The 16,174-nt window shown below is 48.6% G+C and overlaps 1 protein-coding gene across 1 annotated transcript in view; it reads right to left on the bottom strand.

Annotated features, from left to right (window-relative positions):
- The window catches only part of LOC119443009 (kinase suppressor of Ras B), a 92,028-nt gene extending 80,475 nt beyond the window's left edge, over nt 1-11,553 (bottom strand). The window contains exon 1 of the mRNA XM_037708114.2: nt 10,932-11,553. Within this exon, the coding sequence (XP_037564042.1) occupies nt 10,932-10,951 (20 nt within the window). The 5' untranslated portion in view covers nt 10,952-11,553. The remainder of the gene's footprint in view (nt 1-10,931) is intronic.
- Between the last annotated feature and the right edge of the window lie 4,621 nt (nt 11,554-16,174).

Below are 16,174 nucleotides of genomic sequence, written 5' to 3'. Positions count from 1 at the left end.
CCGGACGTGCGTCTGGTTAACCTCCCTGCCTTTCCTTTCTTCTATTTCTCTCTCTCTCTCTCTCTCTCTCTCTTGGCTGCGAGCTCCATCGCTTCACTTCCACTGCGTGAGACGTACACAGAGGGAAAATATAAGAATTACCGTGGAGAAAGCACTCGCAGCTCTGATACGTTATTTTTATTCCATGCGTTCTTCTGGAAACTCGTGAAACTCTCCAACTTCATTATTCACAGCGCCGCTGCATGAACTCTTGCGTCCACTCCGCGTCGGCTCTGAATCTGTTGCCGAAGCAGCTCGGCGATTCGTACCCGTCAATTAACAATTCAGCGCTCGCACAGGTAGCGACTCCCGCATGCGCAGCATCGTCCTTCTAGCTTCCTCGTCTGCTTCCCCTCAGTGTTCCGTACCTGCGCTCCCGTGTTTCTCTCTTCCATCCACCACCTTCGCCTTCGGCGCAGCGCCATCGTCAGCGGGCAGAGCAAATCTCAGGGTTCACCGAGAACGACCAGGAGTCGTTGACATTTAGAAGTACCTGCGCGCGCAGCAGCATCCACGCAACTCGAATCGCGGTTGAGAACGTTGCGCGCGCGCATGTGCTTCCGATTCGCGATGACGCGAGCGCGCTTCCTTCTCTCTCCGCTTCTTCTGCTGGCACGCATGTCGAGCAGGAAAGCGCTCGGGAGGCTGCACGTGCCGTCATTCGACATGAGCCCTGGATATCACACAAATGAAGAGATTCTCGACTGTTTTCTGGCGTGGACGGAGTTTGTGAAGGGAGCGCCGAAAAAAAGAATGTGCTGATACTGTATGCAGCATTATATGTGCATTACGTGAGCAGATGTCGCACAACGAAGCCCCTTCGCTTGTCTTTGGAGATGCCCGGCAATTATCTGTTGCTTCGAGTAGATGTTTATCCGCTAGGTGTCATTCTACCTTCTCTCTCTCTCTCTTCACTATTCTCGCCCGCCTCACGAAGCATGCGAGAGGGATCCGTTTTCTATAACCTTCCTCCTATATGAAACTACCAGTATTAATCGCTTCGCTATTCTGTCGTTTTTATCCTCCATCCCTTTTTTGTTCTTCTTTCTCCCTTCGGCTTGAGCTTATGCGCTCAGGCCGGCCTATCTGCCTTTTTTAATTATTAAGTTGCGCTGCTAAACATAAGGTCGTGGATTCGATTCCCGGCCATGGCGATCGCATTTCGATGGGTGCGGAAAGCAGACACGCTCGGGCGTGCCGTGCTTTGGGTGCTCGTTAAATAATCCGAGGTGGCCAAAATTAATTCGCAGCCCTCCACTACACCGTCCCTCAAAACTCGCTGTGTATTTTGAGGCTGTTAAACTCTATAATTTATCGATTTGAAGTAATCTCCCTGTCCTCCTGTGAGACTTAAGCGTGGCCGGGCACTGAAAGTAAATTTCGTTCGCGCATTTCTTTAGCGCTTTTCCAGAGTTGCGCGAGCTACATTGCCGTCACTGCTTCGCACTCTGCGTGAAACTCCTTTTATTTCTGTTCTTACAAGCGCAATTTACTGTCATGTAAATTACATCAACAGAGCTTCCTCTCAAGTACATTGACAGCGTCGCTTTTGACTGCCGCGACAGAGCGAACCGTATATGGACGGGCGTGAAACTTAAAACGCCCATGCACTGCGAATTTGCAACAGCGAGGCTCACTCGACAATACAAATGAAAATTCTGCTTCGCGTATACTCAGCATCACCTTCTACAATCTTCGTCGCCAAAATGTGCCATCCGCTTTTCGTTCTCGCGCCATCTGTTTCCCGCAAGACTGGGAAATTTAAAAAAAAAATGGAGGACGCTTAAGCTTCGCCTTTAAGAGTGGAACGCCATAGCATTCAAAAATCCCTGACTGTTTGTCAGGCTTCCCGGCAACTGCAGCTTTCTTTTTTCTGCACCTTCGCCTCGGCACGTCGCTGCTGAGGAGGCGAGCGCCATCTGGATGGAGTTTTTACAAGAAACACCGACCGGGGCGCGCCGCTTTATGAATGGTAGAAATGCTGGAAAAGGGGTTCGTGTTGGAGTTTCCGCGTAACATAATTATGTTTTCTCGTATATTCAAATTAAAGTCCGACGCTATCATACCTGTAGTTTGTAGCTAAGTCGTACTTTACGATTTTCTGACGCTTGTTACTTTGAGAAATTCAATTATTTCACCAGCGCATCTGCGCCACGCGGAGGGCCTGCGTGGTCGGGGTGGTTCGGGATGATTTTCTTGGTCGCGGACGCCGACGCCGAGACCGATGCCGACGCCGGATTTTCTGCGACACGGGGCCCTTAACGCTATCGCGTTAAAAAGGCTGGCACTATACAGTTTGGCCTTTTAAAGCGCAGCTTGCGTTGCCTACCCTCCCCGTGTTTGGTGCGGCAGCTGCTGGGTCTGTTGATATTTCGGCTGTTATATATATAAGGAATATGGGATAATACAGGAATATGACAGAAGACAAAGCTAATATTAAATAGCCTAGCAAGGGAACAAGAATTCATGATCGCCAGTCAGCCCCTAGAGTATGCTCAGGAGTACGTTTATCTGAGTCAATCACTCACGGAGGACCCTGATCTGAGAACGAAATATACAGAAGAATAAAAATATGGTGCAGTGCATACAGCAGGCAATAAGGCTATAGGTTAGGGTAGGTTAGGATAACCAAATCATGACTGGAAACTTACTACTGTCGTTGTAAAGAAAAGTGTACAATTATTGCATTCTACCGGTGCTAACATACGGGGCAGAAACTTGAAGGTTAACAAAGAAGCTCGAGAACATGTTAATGACCGCGCAAAAAGCAATGGAACGAGGAATGTTAGGCGTAATAGGCGTAATAACACTAACATACAGGAAGATAGTGGTGTGGGTCAGAGAGAAACGGGGATAGCCGATATTCTAGTTGACATTAAGGGGAAAAAAATGGAGCTGGGCAGTCCATGTGGTGGGGTGATGAAATTAGGAAATGCGCAGGCGCAAGTTGGAATCAGCTAGCGCAAGACAAGGGTAATTGAAGATCACGGGGAGAGGCCTTTGTCCTGCAGTGGACATAAAAATATAATGATGATGTTAAATGTGTGCAGAATGCAAGTACCAGAAGACGCGCTTATACGTATATAAACCCTGTACATAGTCCGACGATGCACGTGCCAGTATAGCGCAGATCTGTTCTGCTTAAATTCCTACATATAACCTTGACTTATAACGTCGGCTCATAAGCACGCCGACCTCTTAGTGGAATAGAGCATTATATTTACCTCATTTACTTGATTATCTTTCATTCTCTGGGTGTGTGCTCATTTTTGACCAATCAGTCAACGTGCACGTGTAAACTACGGCCTCCAAATTCCAATTCGCCACGCAAATGCCAAGTAACAGGCAGTGGGAGGTTTGGCTTGCTAACGAAGATCTAGAGAGCCAGAGAGCTCGTCTCGATCAAGCCCAGCCAGCCGCAGAGACCAGTGGATAGCCCTGCACTGAGGGACCCACCCACCGCCCAAACCCGTAAGAGAAATAAAGTTCATACTACTATACTACTTGAGCACACATGGGTATGTGCCGCTGCAACACAAAAGGCAGATAATTCTTAAATGTAGCTAGCTATATGTCGTACTTCTCGGTACATACACCTGACATCGCGATTCTTCCCGCGACAAGCATCATGCATCGCCTCTGTCCACGTGACATCGCCGCTGCGCAGACGTCACACACTGTGCATACGCCTGATTTAGTGTTTGCATTCCGCCATGTGCATAAACTGCGCGTGGTGTGGTGTATAAACATAAAAATTACATTGGATGGAAGTTGTGACTTTTGTGGTGGATAAACGTAAACATTGCATGAGATTACACGTTGTGTAGGATTGAAAGTATAAACGCACTTTTACGCATCGCCGTTAGCTTTATAGCATTTAATAAACCACTTCAGTAAAGCTTCGGTTCACATAGATTACAACATGTGCGTTGGATCTACATATACTTTTAGTGGTGCGAAAAACGTACACTCGCCAAGGATAAAATATACCAATTCGGTCTCTTGTCATCCAATAAAAATTGTTCGTGAGCGTTGCTTGCTTGAGCCGCGCACCATCAGAATTGCAGGACGCTTAAGCTTCGCATTTAAGAGTAGAACGCGATAGCATTCAAAGATCCCTTGCTCCTTATCAGGCTTTTTTTCTCGTATATTCAAATTACAATCCGACGCTATCATGTCTGTAGGTTACCCGCCGTGGTTACCTAGTGGCTATGGTGTTGGGCTGTTGAGCACGAGGTCGCGGGATCGAATCCCGGCCACGGCGGCCGCATTTCGATGGGGGCGAAATACGAAAACACCCGTGTACTTAGATTTAGGTGCACGTTAAAGAACCCCAGGTGGTCCAAACTTCCGGAGTCCCCCCACTACGGCGTCCCTCATAATCAGATCATGGTTTTGGCACGTAAAACCCCATAATTTTTAATGTCTGTAGGTTGTAGTTAAGTCCTGCTTTACGATTTCTCTGACAGATCTTACTTTGAAAAATTCAAGTTTTGTTCACTAACCCCTTGCTCCACGTAGAGGGCCTATGTGGTGAAGATGGTTCGGGATGAATTTCTCCGCCACGGACGCCGATGCTTACGCCGAAGCCGACGCCGGATTTTCTGCAACACGGGGCCTTAACGCTCTCGCGTTAAAAGGAAAATAATAACACGACGTTTCGGGCCCCGTACGGGTCCCTTGATCACAATGAAGATGCAAGCATGGGCAAGCGATTATTTATGGGTGAGGTATGGGTGCCACCTCAGCCATAAATAGTCGCTTGCCCATGCTTGCATCTTCATTGTGATCAAGAGATTCCTGTAAGCTGTGCTCGGCATGAATCCGCTTTAAAATGGTAGGCTGCGTGCCTTTACGTGCGAGACCAAGACGAATGCTTCCATGGAGTTGCACTTACGGCGATTTGCATATACAGCAATGAGTTGAAGAATATGGCGGGATAGCCCTTGGTAGCCTATATTGGAGCTCACACGTGACGGCGGATCAGCCGGCTTTACGTCTCCAAGTATGGAGTCAGCCTAGAGAACGTTGTGTTAAAAAATATGCACGCTACGTCATTTTATAAGTCACTTGTGTACTGCAGCTAGTACTACCGAAGCAGCGACTTCTTTGTTGCAGTCAAAGCTCCACTTCAACGAGGTCGAATCGCCTGGTGAATGCCATTCAAAATGACGCAAAGCTCTTCAGTTCTCGATTGTCCAGTTCATCAGTAGTGATTCCTAAGTCTCCCGCGCCATTTCCTGCGGTTGCATTTCGGCACGGAAGAAAAAAAAATAAAGTTGCAGATAAGCAGCAAATTTCAGTGAAGAATAACAACAGTATGGCAAGGCCAACGAAACAGGACACCTTCTGCGGCACCCCTTCGTTGCACTTCCCAGAACGTTTAAGGTGAAAGCCCGCACACTTGCTTTATTAAATCAGCACACGAACGGATGAGTGCGCCTTTTTACCTGTCGCTGGCTCCCTTGACCCCTGACATTTGCGCACGGCGCACTCGCGCTGGCGCCATGTTGCTTTCGCGCGACCATTTCTCTTTCTTTTATTCTATTTTTCTTACGCAGAGTAAAGACCGCCAGAAACCGCGCTGTCGCACTGCGACAAGCACACAGAGAAAGAACACGGATAGGAAGGATATATTCTGCTGTGTCCCGTTACCCTCCGCGTAATTAAGACGCCACGACGCTTCCGTATACCGCCGGCTGCCACTGCGCAATGCTCGATCATTCCCAGCAGCGCCGGCTACCGGGCGCTCGGCTGGAATCTGTCACCCTGTGCAGCACGGTGCATCCTCAGTGCAATAACATTTAAATAAGTCACTCTCTCTTTGCTTGTGAGACACATTTCGACATTCGTTAATTAGGCACAACGACACGGGCATAGAAGGCACATGAGACAACACACATGTGTGTCTCATGTGCCTTGTATGTATCTGTCGCTGTGCATGCGTTTCAACAAATTAGAAGCAGCTGTTCTACCACCAATCCCATATAACCACCCTCTTCGACATCGGGTTCGATTTTGTTCTGGGCCTCGATTATAAATTCGCTGTCGACGCCAATAGGTGGCGTCCGAAACACATGCGACATTTCGTCACCACTGCTTCCAGCGTCCGCTGCCTCGTATCCGTGCTCTGATAAACAAATGTCAAAGCGTGTTTCGGAATCGTCTCTTCGCTATGCACGTCTTTAACGTTCTAAATTTCATTTCAGTAGAAGGAACTGGCCATTTTCTGCACATTTAAGCTCGTGCGCAGAGCCTTCGTTCCGCTTGTCTGAGGACAGGCAGTTACACTGGTTACATCGCACTGTGCCGAAAGCACTGTCTTCGAAATTATGGCGCGACGAGCCATTGCAACAGCGGAACGGCGCAATTTGCCCACACTCACAAACGTCCCTCAAAAGTTCCCTATCGAGAATACCTCGCCGCATTCGCCCCACAACCGAATGGAGCTGCCTCACTCCCTGTCATGCCCTTTCAGTAACCTCACTGGAAACCCTACAGTGTCCAATAGAAGAACTGTCAGCTGGGCGAATTGATACCAATTCATATTTTAAGTTGCGTCATGGCAAATAAGCAACAGCGCACTGGAAACTAAGACGAAGGACGCTGTAGACACAACACAAGCGCCGACTTTCAACTGAAAAAAAAAAAATTGAATGAACGAGTTATATACCCTTGAAGCATGCGCCCGCAAGGCAGTGACCAATTCATGATAAGCATTCGCTGTTAGATTAGGTGATGCTAAAAAAATATGATCAACTATCAGAAATGCTTGTCATGAATTGATCATTTGCCTACGAATCAATACCAACTCGTCCAGTTGTCCATCCTCTTCACTGTAAGTTGCGCTTGTGTCGGCCATTCCTTACTTATCGTCCGTATGTTTTGTGCGCATCCCATAGTATGAAGTTTCCTATATCATTGCCGTTCTCGAGTCATAAGGCACCGGACTAGGCTTCAAGTAAAGATGTTTATTATCTTACTCTCTACGGAAGCCACAGAAAACATAATGCTCGCCCAGAGCTTAATCGTATGCTATGAAGTTGGACAATGCTTAACAAAATTAAAATGCTTGCATGTCACTTAGTGACCTGTTTTACTGCCGCGAGCAAGCCATGATGTCAACGCAGAGCCGTTCGTGTACTTTTTCCTCCTTTCGATACTATGTCCCGTTGATTTTCACTACCCTGAGAAAGCCGTTGCTAGAGGGTGTCATGTAGACACCATCTATTGACCTAACACTCTTTAAAAAAAGTTTCCACCCTTTGGGGCTTATCTTGTCACACAACAACAATCGTCATCTGTCTTGCGCGCATTTCCTTTCTCCTAACGCTGCGCGCCCGGTACTTGCAAGTCACGAACGATGCGACATGCGCGTCATCAGCGTGACAAAGCATTCCAGGCAGGAAAGTATACCGAGCGCAGAGCTTTTAAGAAAGGAAACGCAAGCAAGGCAGATGATTATTGTTGTGGGACAAAATAAGCGTCAAAGGGTGCAAACTATTTTAAGGGTGAAAGTTGAAAATGACGATGATCGGCCTCGATCTGGTCCCAAGTCAGCAGTGTAGAATTCCTTTGACAGCGTCGCATTGTTTAAAGCGTTCTTCGTGTCCTCTTGCTTAGCTGATATCTAGATACTGACTATGCATATTCTAGAGAATGCACATTCTAGGAGGCATTGGATCTCTGCAATAATGCATATATCCAATGTATCGTTTTTACGCTATTAACCAGCCGTATAGTGAAGATAAGAAATTGTCTAACTTATGTATCAAGAATCATGTTTCTCTGCGTTGAAGAGTAGATGTTATCTCTTTACGATCACCTTGTAAGATTTGGGATTAATGCTTTTGTAAGACGGTTTCTTGTCAGACGTGGTATTGATGCAGTACCGAAATACATGCACGCAGGTGCATCTGCAACTTGTACAATGGTGAACACATTACCGATCCATGAAGCACCCCGGTACTTGTGCACGGACCGTTTATGTGTACATACGGGCTGCGACGAGTCATCTGCGAAATGACACCATTTGTGATCTGCTGTGGCGTTCCTATTTATTTTAGTTGCTCGCTTAGGATATGGCACTATTTTGATTGCTTTCGAATAATTCAAATACTTACGTCAGCCTTTCGTAATTTATTATCTTTTATTTATTATCTTAATTCATTTACGAACGCTATTTTTTTCTCAACGTGCGAGGTTTTCGCATCACTCAATTCCTAATAGCTTGCACGATAACATGTTTTATAAATAAAGATGCTTATAACAAGCATGAAGACAATAACTGTAGGGGAGATCCTGTGCAGATGAACTTCCAGTACAAGGCAACCGATCGACCTTGACATTGTACAAACACACAGATGGTCCTGTGCGTAATCTCAAAACCACACGTAGAAATACTTGTAATCTTTCGGGCTTATTGTTTACGTCAGGTTAGTGAAAGTCCCGTTCATAATTATTGATATATAATTCAGAGCGGTGCGTACCACATTAGTTTTGTCTGTTAGACGTGTCTAAATATATAGACGCAGTTTACAGAACTGTGATTTCGTTTATTCTTGCTGATTTAATTTGATGCTTCATTCTTTTTAATTCTTTCTATTTATGGAAATTACTGCAAGAACATTAATGGCCTAAATCAGAAGTCTGCTCGAAATGTCGGCATATTAAAATTTTTGTGTAGAATACAACACTCATCAAAACAGGATCGTAGATGTCGAGCAATACGATCCGTCCCCATGTATTTTGGATGAAAGACCCAGAGTTCATCCAGGCAAGGTCCAAGGATGAAAGATCCATTGCATTTCTAAAAAAAATAAAAATAAAAAAAAGACATTGGAAGACAGCGCTAAATCAGCTCGGACTGATAATGTATCTTTAAAAGCTACTTTCAATAGGCAGATCAAAACTCTATAATACATATTCATTCAATAATGGTTCAGTAGAGAAACAGAAGACAAATTTATTTGCATGCAAGCCAAGTAAAATGAATAAAAGAAGGATTATTAAAGAACTAGAGGTAGTTTTCGTAGGAGGCAGCATTTTTATATATTTTTATCTATACTCTAAATGTATGTATGACACGCCATGGGTAGACCAGCTGCGAGTCCAGTGTTATTTATGTGCAACCATTAACAGCAACGGCTGGAAGACGATAATTATGCAGTCGCGGAGTATTCGATACTGGAGTAGGTTTCTCCAGCGTCATGATTAAATACTAACGATTGCTTAAGGACGTCAACATGTCATAATGGTACAACGTCATGGAATTAGCGTAGCTGCGCAGTATTTAGTTCTGTTGCGCTATTTACTTGTCCCCGACGCCTCGAGGTGAGCGTCGATCCAGCGCTGTGTCGCCATAACACAGATTCGATTGTTCCGAGTGCTACGCGCAAATGCGCCTGCACAGGCTATGAATCGGCAAAAATAATCGAATTATCTCTGAAATAGAACAAACGAAAAGCGTTCTCATGTTTCTGACACGGCGTTGGTCTATAGGAGAACGTATAAAGTTGGTCTTAAACGCTTGAAGCATCACGAAGGACCGTACACATCTTGCACCAACCCAACGCCAGCGATAGAAAATGCAGTTCCCGAAGTTACCCACGTACGGCGCCTAGATTCACACGTTCAGCAGGTATACGCGCGACACTCCAAAACGTTCGCAGGCGCTTGGCGATAAAGTCCGTAAGCAACCTTTTCCCGCGGTAGGTAACGTAAAAATCTCGCGTGTTATATGTTACTTTATAGGCAATAAGAATATAAAGGTTTTACGGTATAAGAATGCGATGCTGAGCAGCTTTGAGCTTGTTGTTCAGTAAAGAACATGTCTGTGCTTGCCTGACGTGGAGTCCTTCTCGCGAAATCGCAATTATAGATCAAGAGGGCAAGAGCTAGCTTAAATCTCTCTACTAAACTAGTTCATTAAGTGAAGATGACAGAATTTCGAATTTCCACGTCAGCGATGTCATATGCGCACAGTCCAAATGTTCGATGCATTGCATGCATGCTGCAACATATCCAAGTGGGTGCCGCGTTCTCCACGCAATGGCGTGGACAAGTGTGTCATAACTATATATTATTTTAACGTCAAGGTCCCGTTGAAACGCACCCAAGTAATTCTGAAACCTCATAAGGAGGGGTTATTTTGTTCTCTCTTTTTTTTTTCTTGTTTTTTTTTTTTTCAATAAGTAGAAAAATCATTTTGAGCTACGGCCGCAAGCATGCATGAAGCCTCGTAGCATTTTGCGAGTGAGGTTCCGAGCCAGAAACAAGAACGTTGAGACCAACCGACACTACATGATGTTGCAAGGTTAGTTCGGCAACCATTATTTGTGTGTGCGTGCGCGCGCGCGTGTCTGTGTGTGTGTCAATATTGCGGACAGCGAAGGGGGAAAGTCGCCGGAAATGCCGTGTCTTTCTTGTAAGACTGTCACCTGCGCCGCGTCTGCACGGCAGTCTCCATGAGCACCAGTGAAGATTCCGAGGACCCTGGTTGTTCGCGGACGACGGTTTGTGAAACAAAATCCCGGAATTCGTGCATATCTACGTCGACATTCATACCTGTATCCGTGGCCACTGCCAAATTCTAAGGCTATCTAACAGGGGTATTAATTGTCCGTTCACTTGCTTTCTGTCCGATTTATAATCAACTTTTTTTTTTTTATGGGAAACGAACAGTACGCATAGCGCAGGCAACAGCCTATCTTGCATAAGTATTTTATCTTGTATCGTGCATCTTCAATGCCTTATCTTGCAAACGTCTAATGAAAGCTAATAAGGTTTCATTTGATTTGATTTAAGCTCGTTGAGTGCAACGCGGACGAAAACCGCTGTGCGCGCAAAAGTAGCATACCGGCTTGCATTCGGGGTCAGCGAAAAAGACTCACCGCCTGCCGACGCCTTCCATGTAGGCCTTGAGTGAGGTCGCATCGCCGTCAGCCGCCTCTTCCGCCGCTCCAGCCAGCGTCAGTGACGGCACCGGGAGACCCGGTGCACGCCGGGTCCCCGCCTCTGGGCCGCTCGCCTCCGCGGCCGTGCTCTCCGAGAGCGCGGCGCGGTCATGGCGCACTCTCGCTGGTGCTGCACCGGCGTCCGCCTCCCGGGGGGCAGACACGACGTCTCCTTCGCGACTCAAGAACCGCGCACCGCAACGATCCCGACCCGCTGCTCCTCACCGCCGCCCTCCCCGCGCCACAGGTCCAACGAGCGGGAGCGCTTCGCTAACTCCGCCGGCGGTGCCGTACCGTAGTCTCGAACGGCCGCTGGCGCCGAGCCGTGGCTCGAACTCCGAGGTACGTACGTTGCCCGTCGCTCTTGGGTGCACTGTCCGCGGCCCGCGCGGCACGTCAGTCTTTAGAGATCCATCGCGGGCGAATGCATTCGGAGATGGCGGGTGTTAATCCAGCGCCTCTGACCGGCCTGACGCAGGTGACGACTGACGTGACGGTTTCGTTTCACGCTTGCGCTCACAGCTGGCGTCACGCACCAACGCAACCAGCCGATGGCGTTTTGCCGCCGACTGTGCGAAGGCTGCGTCGTCTGCGTCGCTTTGCGCCGCGCCTGGGCGCGGAAGAGGTGGGCGGGGACGCGTGCTTGGGAGACGGGTGGAAATGGCCGGGAAAGTGGCGCCATCTACCGCTGAGAGAAAACGAGCGCGCGGTTTCTGGCTGTGTGTGTGTGTGTGTGTGTGTGTGTGTGTGTGTGTGTGTGTGTGTGTGTGTGTGTGTGTGTGTGTGTGTGTGTGTGTGTGTGTGTGTGTGTGTGTGTGTGTGTGTGTGTGTGTGTGTGTGTGTGTGTGTGTGTGTGTGTGTGTGTGTGTGTGTGTGTGTGTGTGCGCGCGCGTGTATTAGAGAGGAGATTAAGGGAAGCCGTTATTCCGGGCAACCGCTGGCGACAGCGCAAACATACGTGATTATTTTTCCACAACACTTTTTCCGCAACACTCTTTCCATATCACAGCCCCCTGTAAGTCTGGCTGCTTCATTAAAACACCATTTTCATACGGCATTGCATTCCACTGTGCTGCAAATGCGTCCCTTCAACGTGTATTTTTCTTTCGTCTTATCGCGTAGGACTCCTGATGCATCTGTCCAATTATTGTATCCTGTTCTGGTCAAATTGCTTTTATTGATTCATTCTGAACATCGTAGGATCGGGAGCCATTTTAGGGCATAGAAACTAAGAAGCTGACTTTTTGGGCTGTGACAGCATGAGCAAGTTCTCCATGCTTTAATTCTCTTCGGTTATACCCTAACAACACAGTCGCAAACGTGACGCTGGCCATCGAGTCTTTACAAGATAGTATCGTAAATCGTACCTACATAAATGTGGGTTAGGAAGTGGGGTATCTGTAGTATCATTTAAGGTAGAAGATTATTGTAGTAAACACTTCATTTTGCCCCTACCCCAGATGGTGTAACGGCTAGGAAAACACTGATATATATATATATATATATATATATATATATATATATATATATATATATTGATAGGACGCGTTCAAGGATAGATGCGCTTGGCGTTTTTATGAATGCCAGAAACAGGCAACGGCCAAGCGGAGCGAGTGCGAGCACCAACAACAAGAAGCGTCTTCTTCGTCTTCTGCTGGCGGCCGTATTTGTCACTACAATCACTCCCCGGCGAAAAAGGAGCCATCCTGGCGACCTATGGAACAGGCAGCACTGGTGGGTCATAGTGCGGCTTCAGTCGGTCGACATGAACAGTTACGCGTCCGCGACGCCGTTGGTCCGTAGATGGCTGAACGGGTTCAATGACGTAGTTTACCGGGGACGTCTGTCGTAGAACCCGGTAAGGGCCGTCATACTTTGAGCTGAACTTTGTGGAAAGGCCGGGAGTAGACGAGGGAACGCGGAGCCATACCAGCGTTCCAGGTGAATATGATGGAATGGACAAGCCGGCGTCTCGACTATGTTTCTGGCTGGCCTGGTTTTGCGCGGTAAGAGAGCGTGCGATCTGACGACATTCTTCGGCATAGGTGGCAGCTTCGGATAGAGTCGTATATTACTGAAGCGTCGGGGCGATACAAAAGAATCGTGTCCATAAACGAGGAAGGTACGCGACCATGAAGAAGAAAGAAAGAAGAGAATCCCGTGGAGTGGCGCTATTGTAGGCATACGTAACAAAGGGAAGGATGCGGTCCCAGTTAGTGTGGTCAGCGGAAACGTACATAGCAAGCATGTCGCCGAGAGTGCGATTGAAGCGTTCAGTCATACCATTGGTTTGCGGATGATAGGCTCTCGTAGTTCTATGGACAACGTTGCATTCGCGGAGCAGGGCTTCTACAGCCTCGGAGAGGAATGAACGACCACGGTCACTCAGTAGCTCGCGAGGCGCACCATGTCAAAGAACAAGGTTGCGAAGGGTGAAGGAGCCGACTTCACGTGCTGTGGCCGCCGGAAGCGCTGAAGTTTCGGCGTAGCGCGTGAGGTGGTCCACGGCGACGATAACCCAGCGGTTGCCATCTGGGGTGTACGGTAGAAGGGCCGTACAAGTCAATGCCGATACGGTCGAAAGGCCGGGAGGGACAAGGCAATGGTTGAAGCGCCCCTGTTATCGGGTTAGGTGGGCTCTTGCGGCGTTGACACTTGGAGCACGAGTGGACGTACTGCCGAACGAAGCGGTACATTCCGCGCCAGTAGTATCGAAGCCGTAGGCGTGCATACGTCTTTAGGACACCGGCATGGGCGCATTGCGGATCCGCATGAAAAGATGCACATATGTCGGAACGTAGATGGCGAGGAATCACTAGCAACCATTTGCGGCCATCGGAGAGGTAGTTGCATGCGGCGGTACAGGTGCCCTTCGTGGATGGCAAAGTGGCGAGCAGTACGCCGAAGCGAGCGGTCGGTGGTGCGGGGTGACGGCTGAGATAAATACTCTAGAAGAGAGGCTATCCAAGGATCCCGGCGTTGCTCAGATGGCATGTTGGCGAATGTAAGAGATGAAGAATCATAGCTCGAGACAGACGCAGCACCATACTCATCAGGCAGTGGTGAGCGCGAAAGAGCGTCGGCATCCGAATGCTTACGGCCTGACCGGTAGACAACACGGATGTCATAGTCCTGTAGACGAAGCGCCCAGCGAGCTAGGCGACTAGATGGGTCTTTTAATGACGACAGCCAGCACAGGGCGTGGTGATCAGTCACGACATCAAATAGACGGCCATATACGTAAGGTCGATATTTGGTGATTGCCCAAACGATAGCAAGACATTCTTTTTTCCGTGACCGAATAGTTCATTTCCGCTTTGGTGAGAGTGCGGCTGGCGTAAGAGACGACGTACTCTTCGAAGCCAGACTTACGCTGGGCTAGAATAGCGCCGAGGCCGACTCCACTAGCGTCCGTGTGGATTTCTGCTGGAGCGTCTGGGTCAAAGTGGCGTAGAATAGGTGGGGATATCAAAAGATGGCGTAAGGTGGCAAACGCGTCTTCGCAAGCTGTAGACCATGCCGAGATGCCTTGGCTGTTGGCAAGCAGCTGCGTTAAGGGGGCGATTATGGACGCAAAATTGCGCACGAATCGGCGAAAGTACGAACACAGGCCTATAAAGCTACGGAGCTCCTTCAGCGTAGACGGCCTGGGGAACTCGGCGACGGCGCGAAGCTTTGCAGGGTCGGGAAGGACACCGTCCTTGCTGACAACATAGCCTAAGATGGTAAGCCGGCGGGCGGCAAAGTGGAACTTCTTCAGGTTAAGCTGCAGTCCAGCGTCTGAAAGGCAAGTCAGGATGCTTGCGAGACGGTTCAGATGGGAGTCAAAGTTCTTCGAAAAGACTACGACGTCGTCCAGGTAGCACAGACAGAAGTAAAGTAGCCTTGATTTACTTCGCCCGCACTAGTACGGAGGTAACGACGACGACAGAAACGTGCGACATGGCCAGGTAGACAACAGAAGTACCAAATAGGCCTGTTGTCCTAGGTGCGCCAAGGATTAGTGGACGGCGGTGCGGGACGGCGAAAAGGAGGCGGGTTCGGGTGGACAGGCGCACGCGCAGCGTAGAAGGTATTTGCTGGTCGAACAGGATCCGTGCTGAGTGTCATCGCTGGTGACTGGCGGCGTGCGACCTCAGCATAGGTCAGAGGAGCGGAAACAGGCGGATGCTGGTAGGTGGTTAGTAAATCCTCAGAAATTTGCTCCTCTATGGCCTGTCGTAGGAAACAAGGGACAATTGTCGCGCCACTTCTTCTCGGAAAAACTGCTGTATCTGCCGCATGAGCATTGTGGTGTCAGTAGAAACGAAGCCTACACTTAACGCTGACATGTTGGCTGTGTCAGAGCTCGGGAGGCGTGTAGAAATGCGCTGTTTCCGCAACTCGTCGTAGCTCTGACAGTACTGGACCACGTCCGTGACAGTTTGGGGATTTTTGGAAATGAGCATGTGGAAGGCGTCGTCCTCGATCCCGTTCATGATGTGTCTGATTTTATCGGCTTCGGACATAGCAGGGTTGATGCGACGGCAGAGGTCCACAATATCCTCGATGTAGGACGTGAAGTTCTCGCCGGATTGCTGGGCGCGACCGCGTAAGCGCTGTTCTAGCGCGGAGCTTGCGAACAGCGGGTCGGCCGAAGACTTCCGCGAAGCTCGTTTTAAAGGAGGACCAGTTAGCAATATCAGCTTCGTGGTTGTGGAACCACAGCTGTGCTACGCCCGCCAGGTAGAAGTTGACGTTGCTGAGCTTGTCGCCGTCATCCCAGAAGTGGCCCAACGAGTCTTCGTAAGGGCCACTTCTGTCTTACGTCGGCAGAGTCCAGTTGAGATGAGAAGGCGCAGCGAAAAGACCAGGTGGTGTAGCCGATTGCTTTCAAAACTTGGGGCGTTCTACACTGGGAACATGACGTCTCGTGCAAGCACTCGAAGGTTTCGATACAGCAAGCGCGTCTTGAGCGAGAGTTATAACACAATAACAACGATAATTGTGCCAAAGTTATCACCGACAAAAAGTAAAACAACGGACGTGTAGTAGTGTCAGGTTGCAGCTTATATAGCTATAGCTTTACCGACTGTCGTTCTATACTGCCCAAGATACGCTCTCAGCGGTGAACAGCGTTCATTATCTCCTCGAAAACAAGTTTCGTCATCAGTTCTCGAAGCATCGGCCTCGGCGCAGAA

The sequence above is a fragment of the Dermacentor silvarum genome, chromosome 2 (assembly GCF_013339745.2).
Source record: "Dermacentor silvarum isolate Dsil-2018 chromosome 2, BIME_Dsil_1.4, whole genome shotgun sequence".
Taxonomy (NCBI): domain Eukaryota; kingdom Metazoa; phylum Arthropoda; class Arachnida; order Ixodida; family Ixodidae; genus Dermacentor; species Dermacentor silvarum.
Note: the sequence above shows the minus strand (reverse complement) of the source record. Positions and strands in the feature narration are given on the sequence as shown.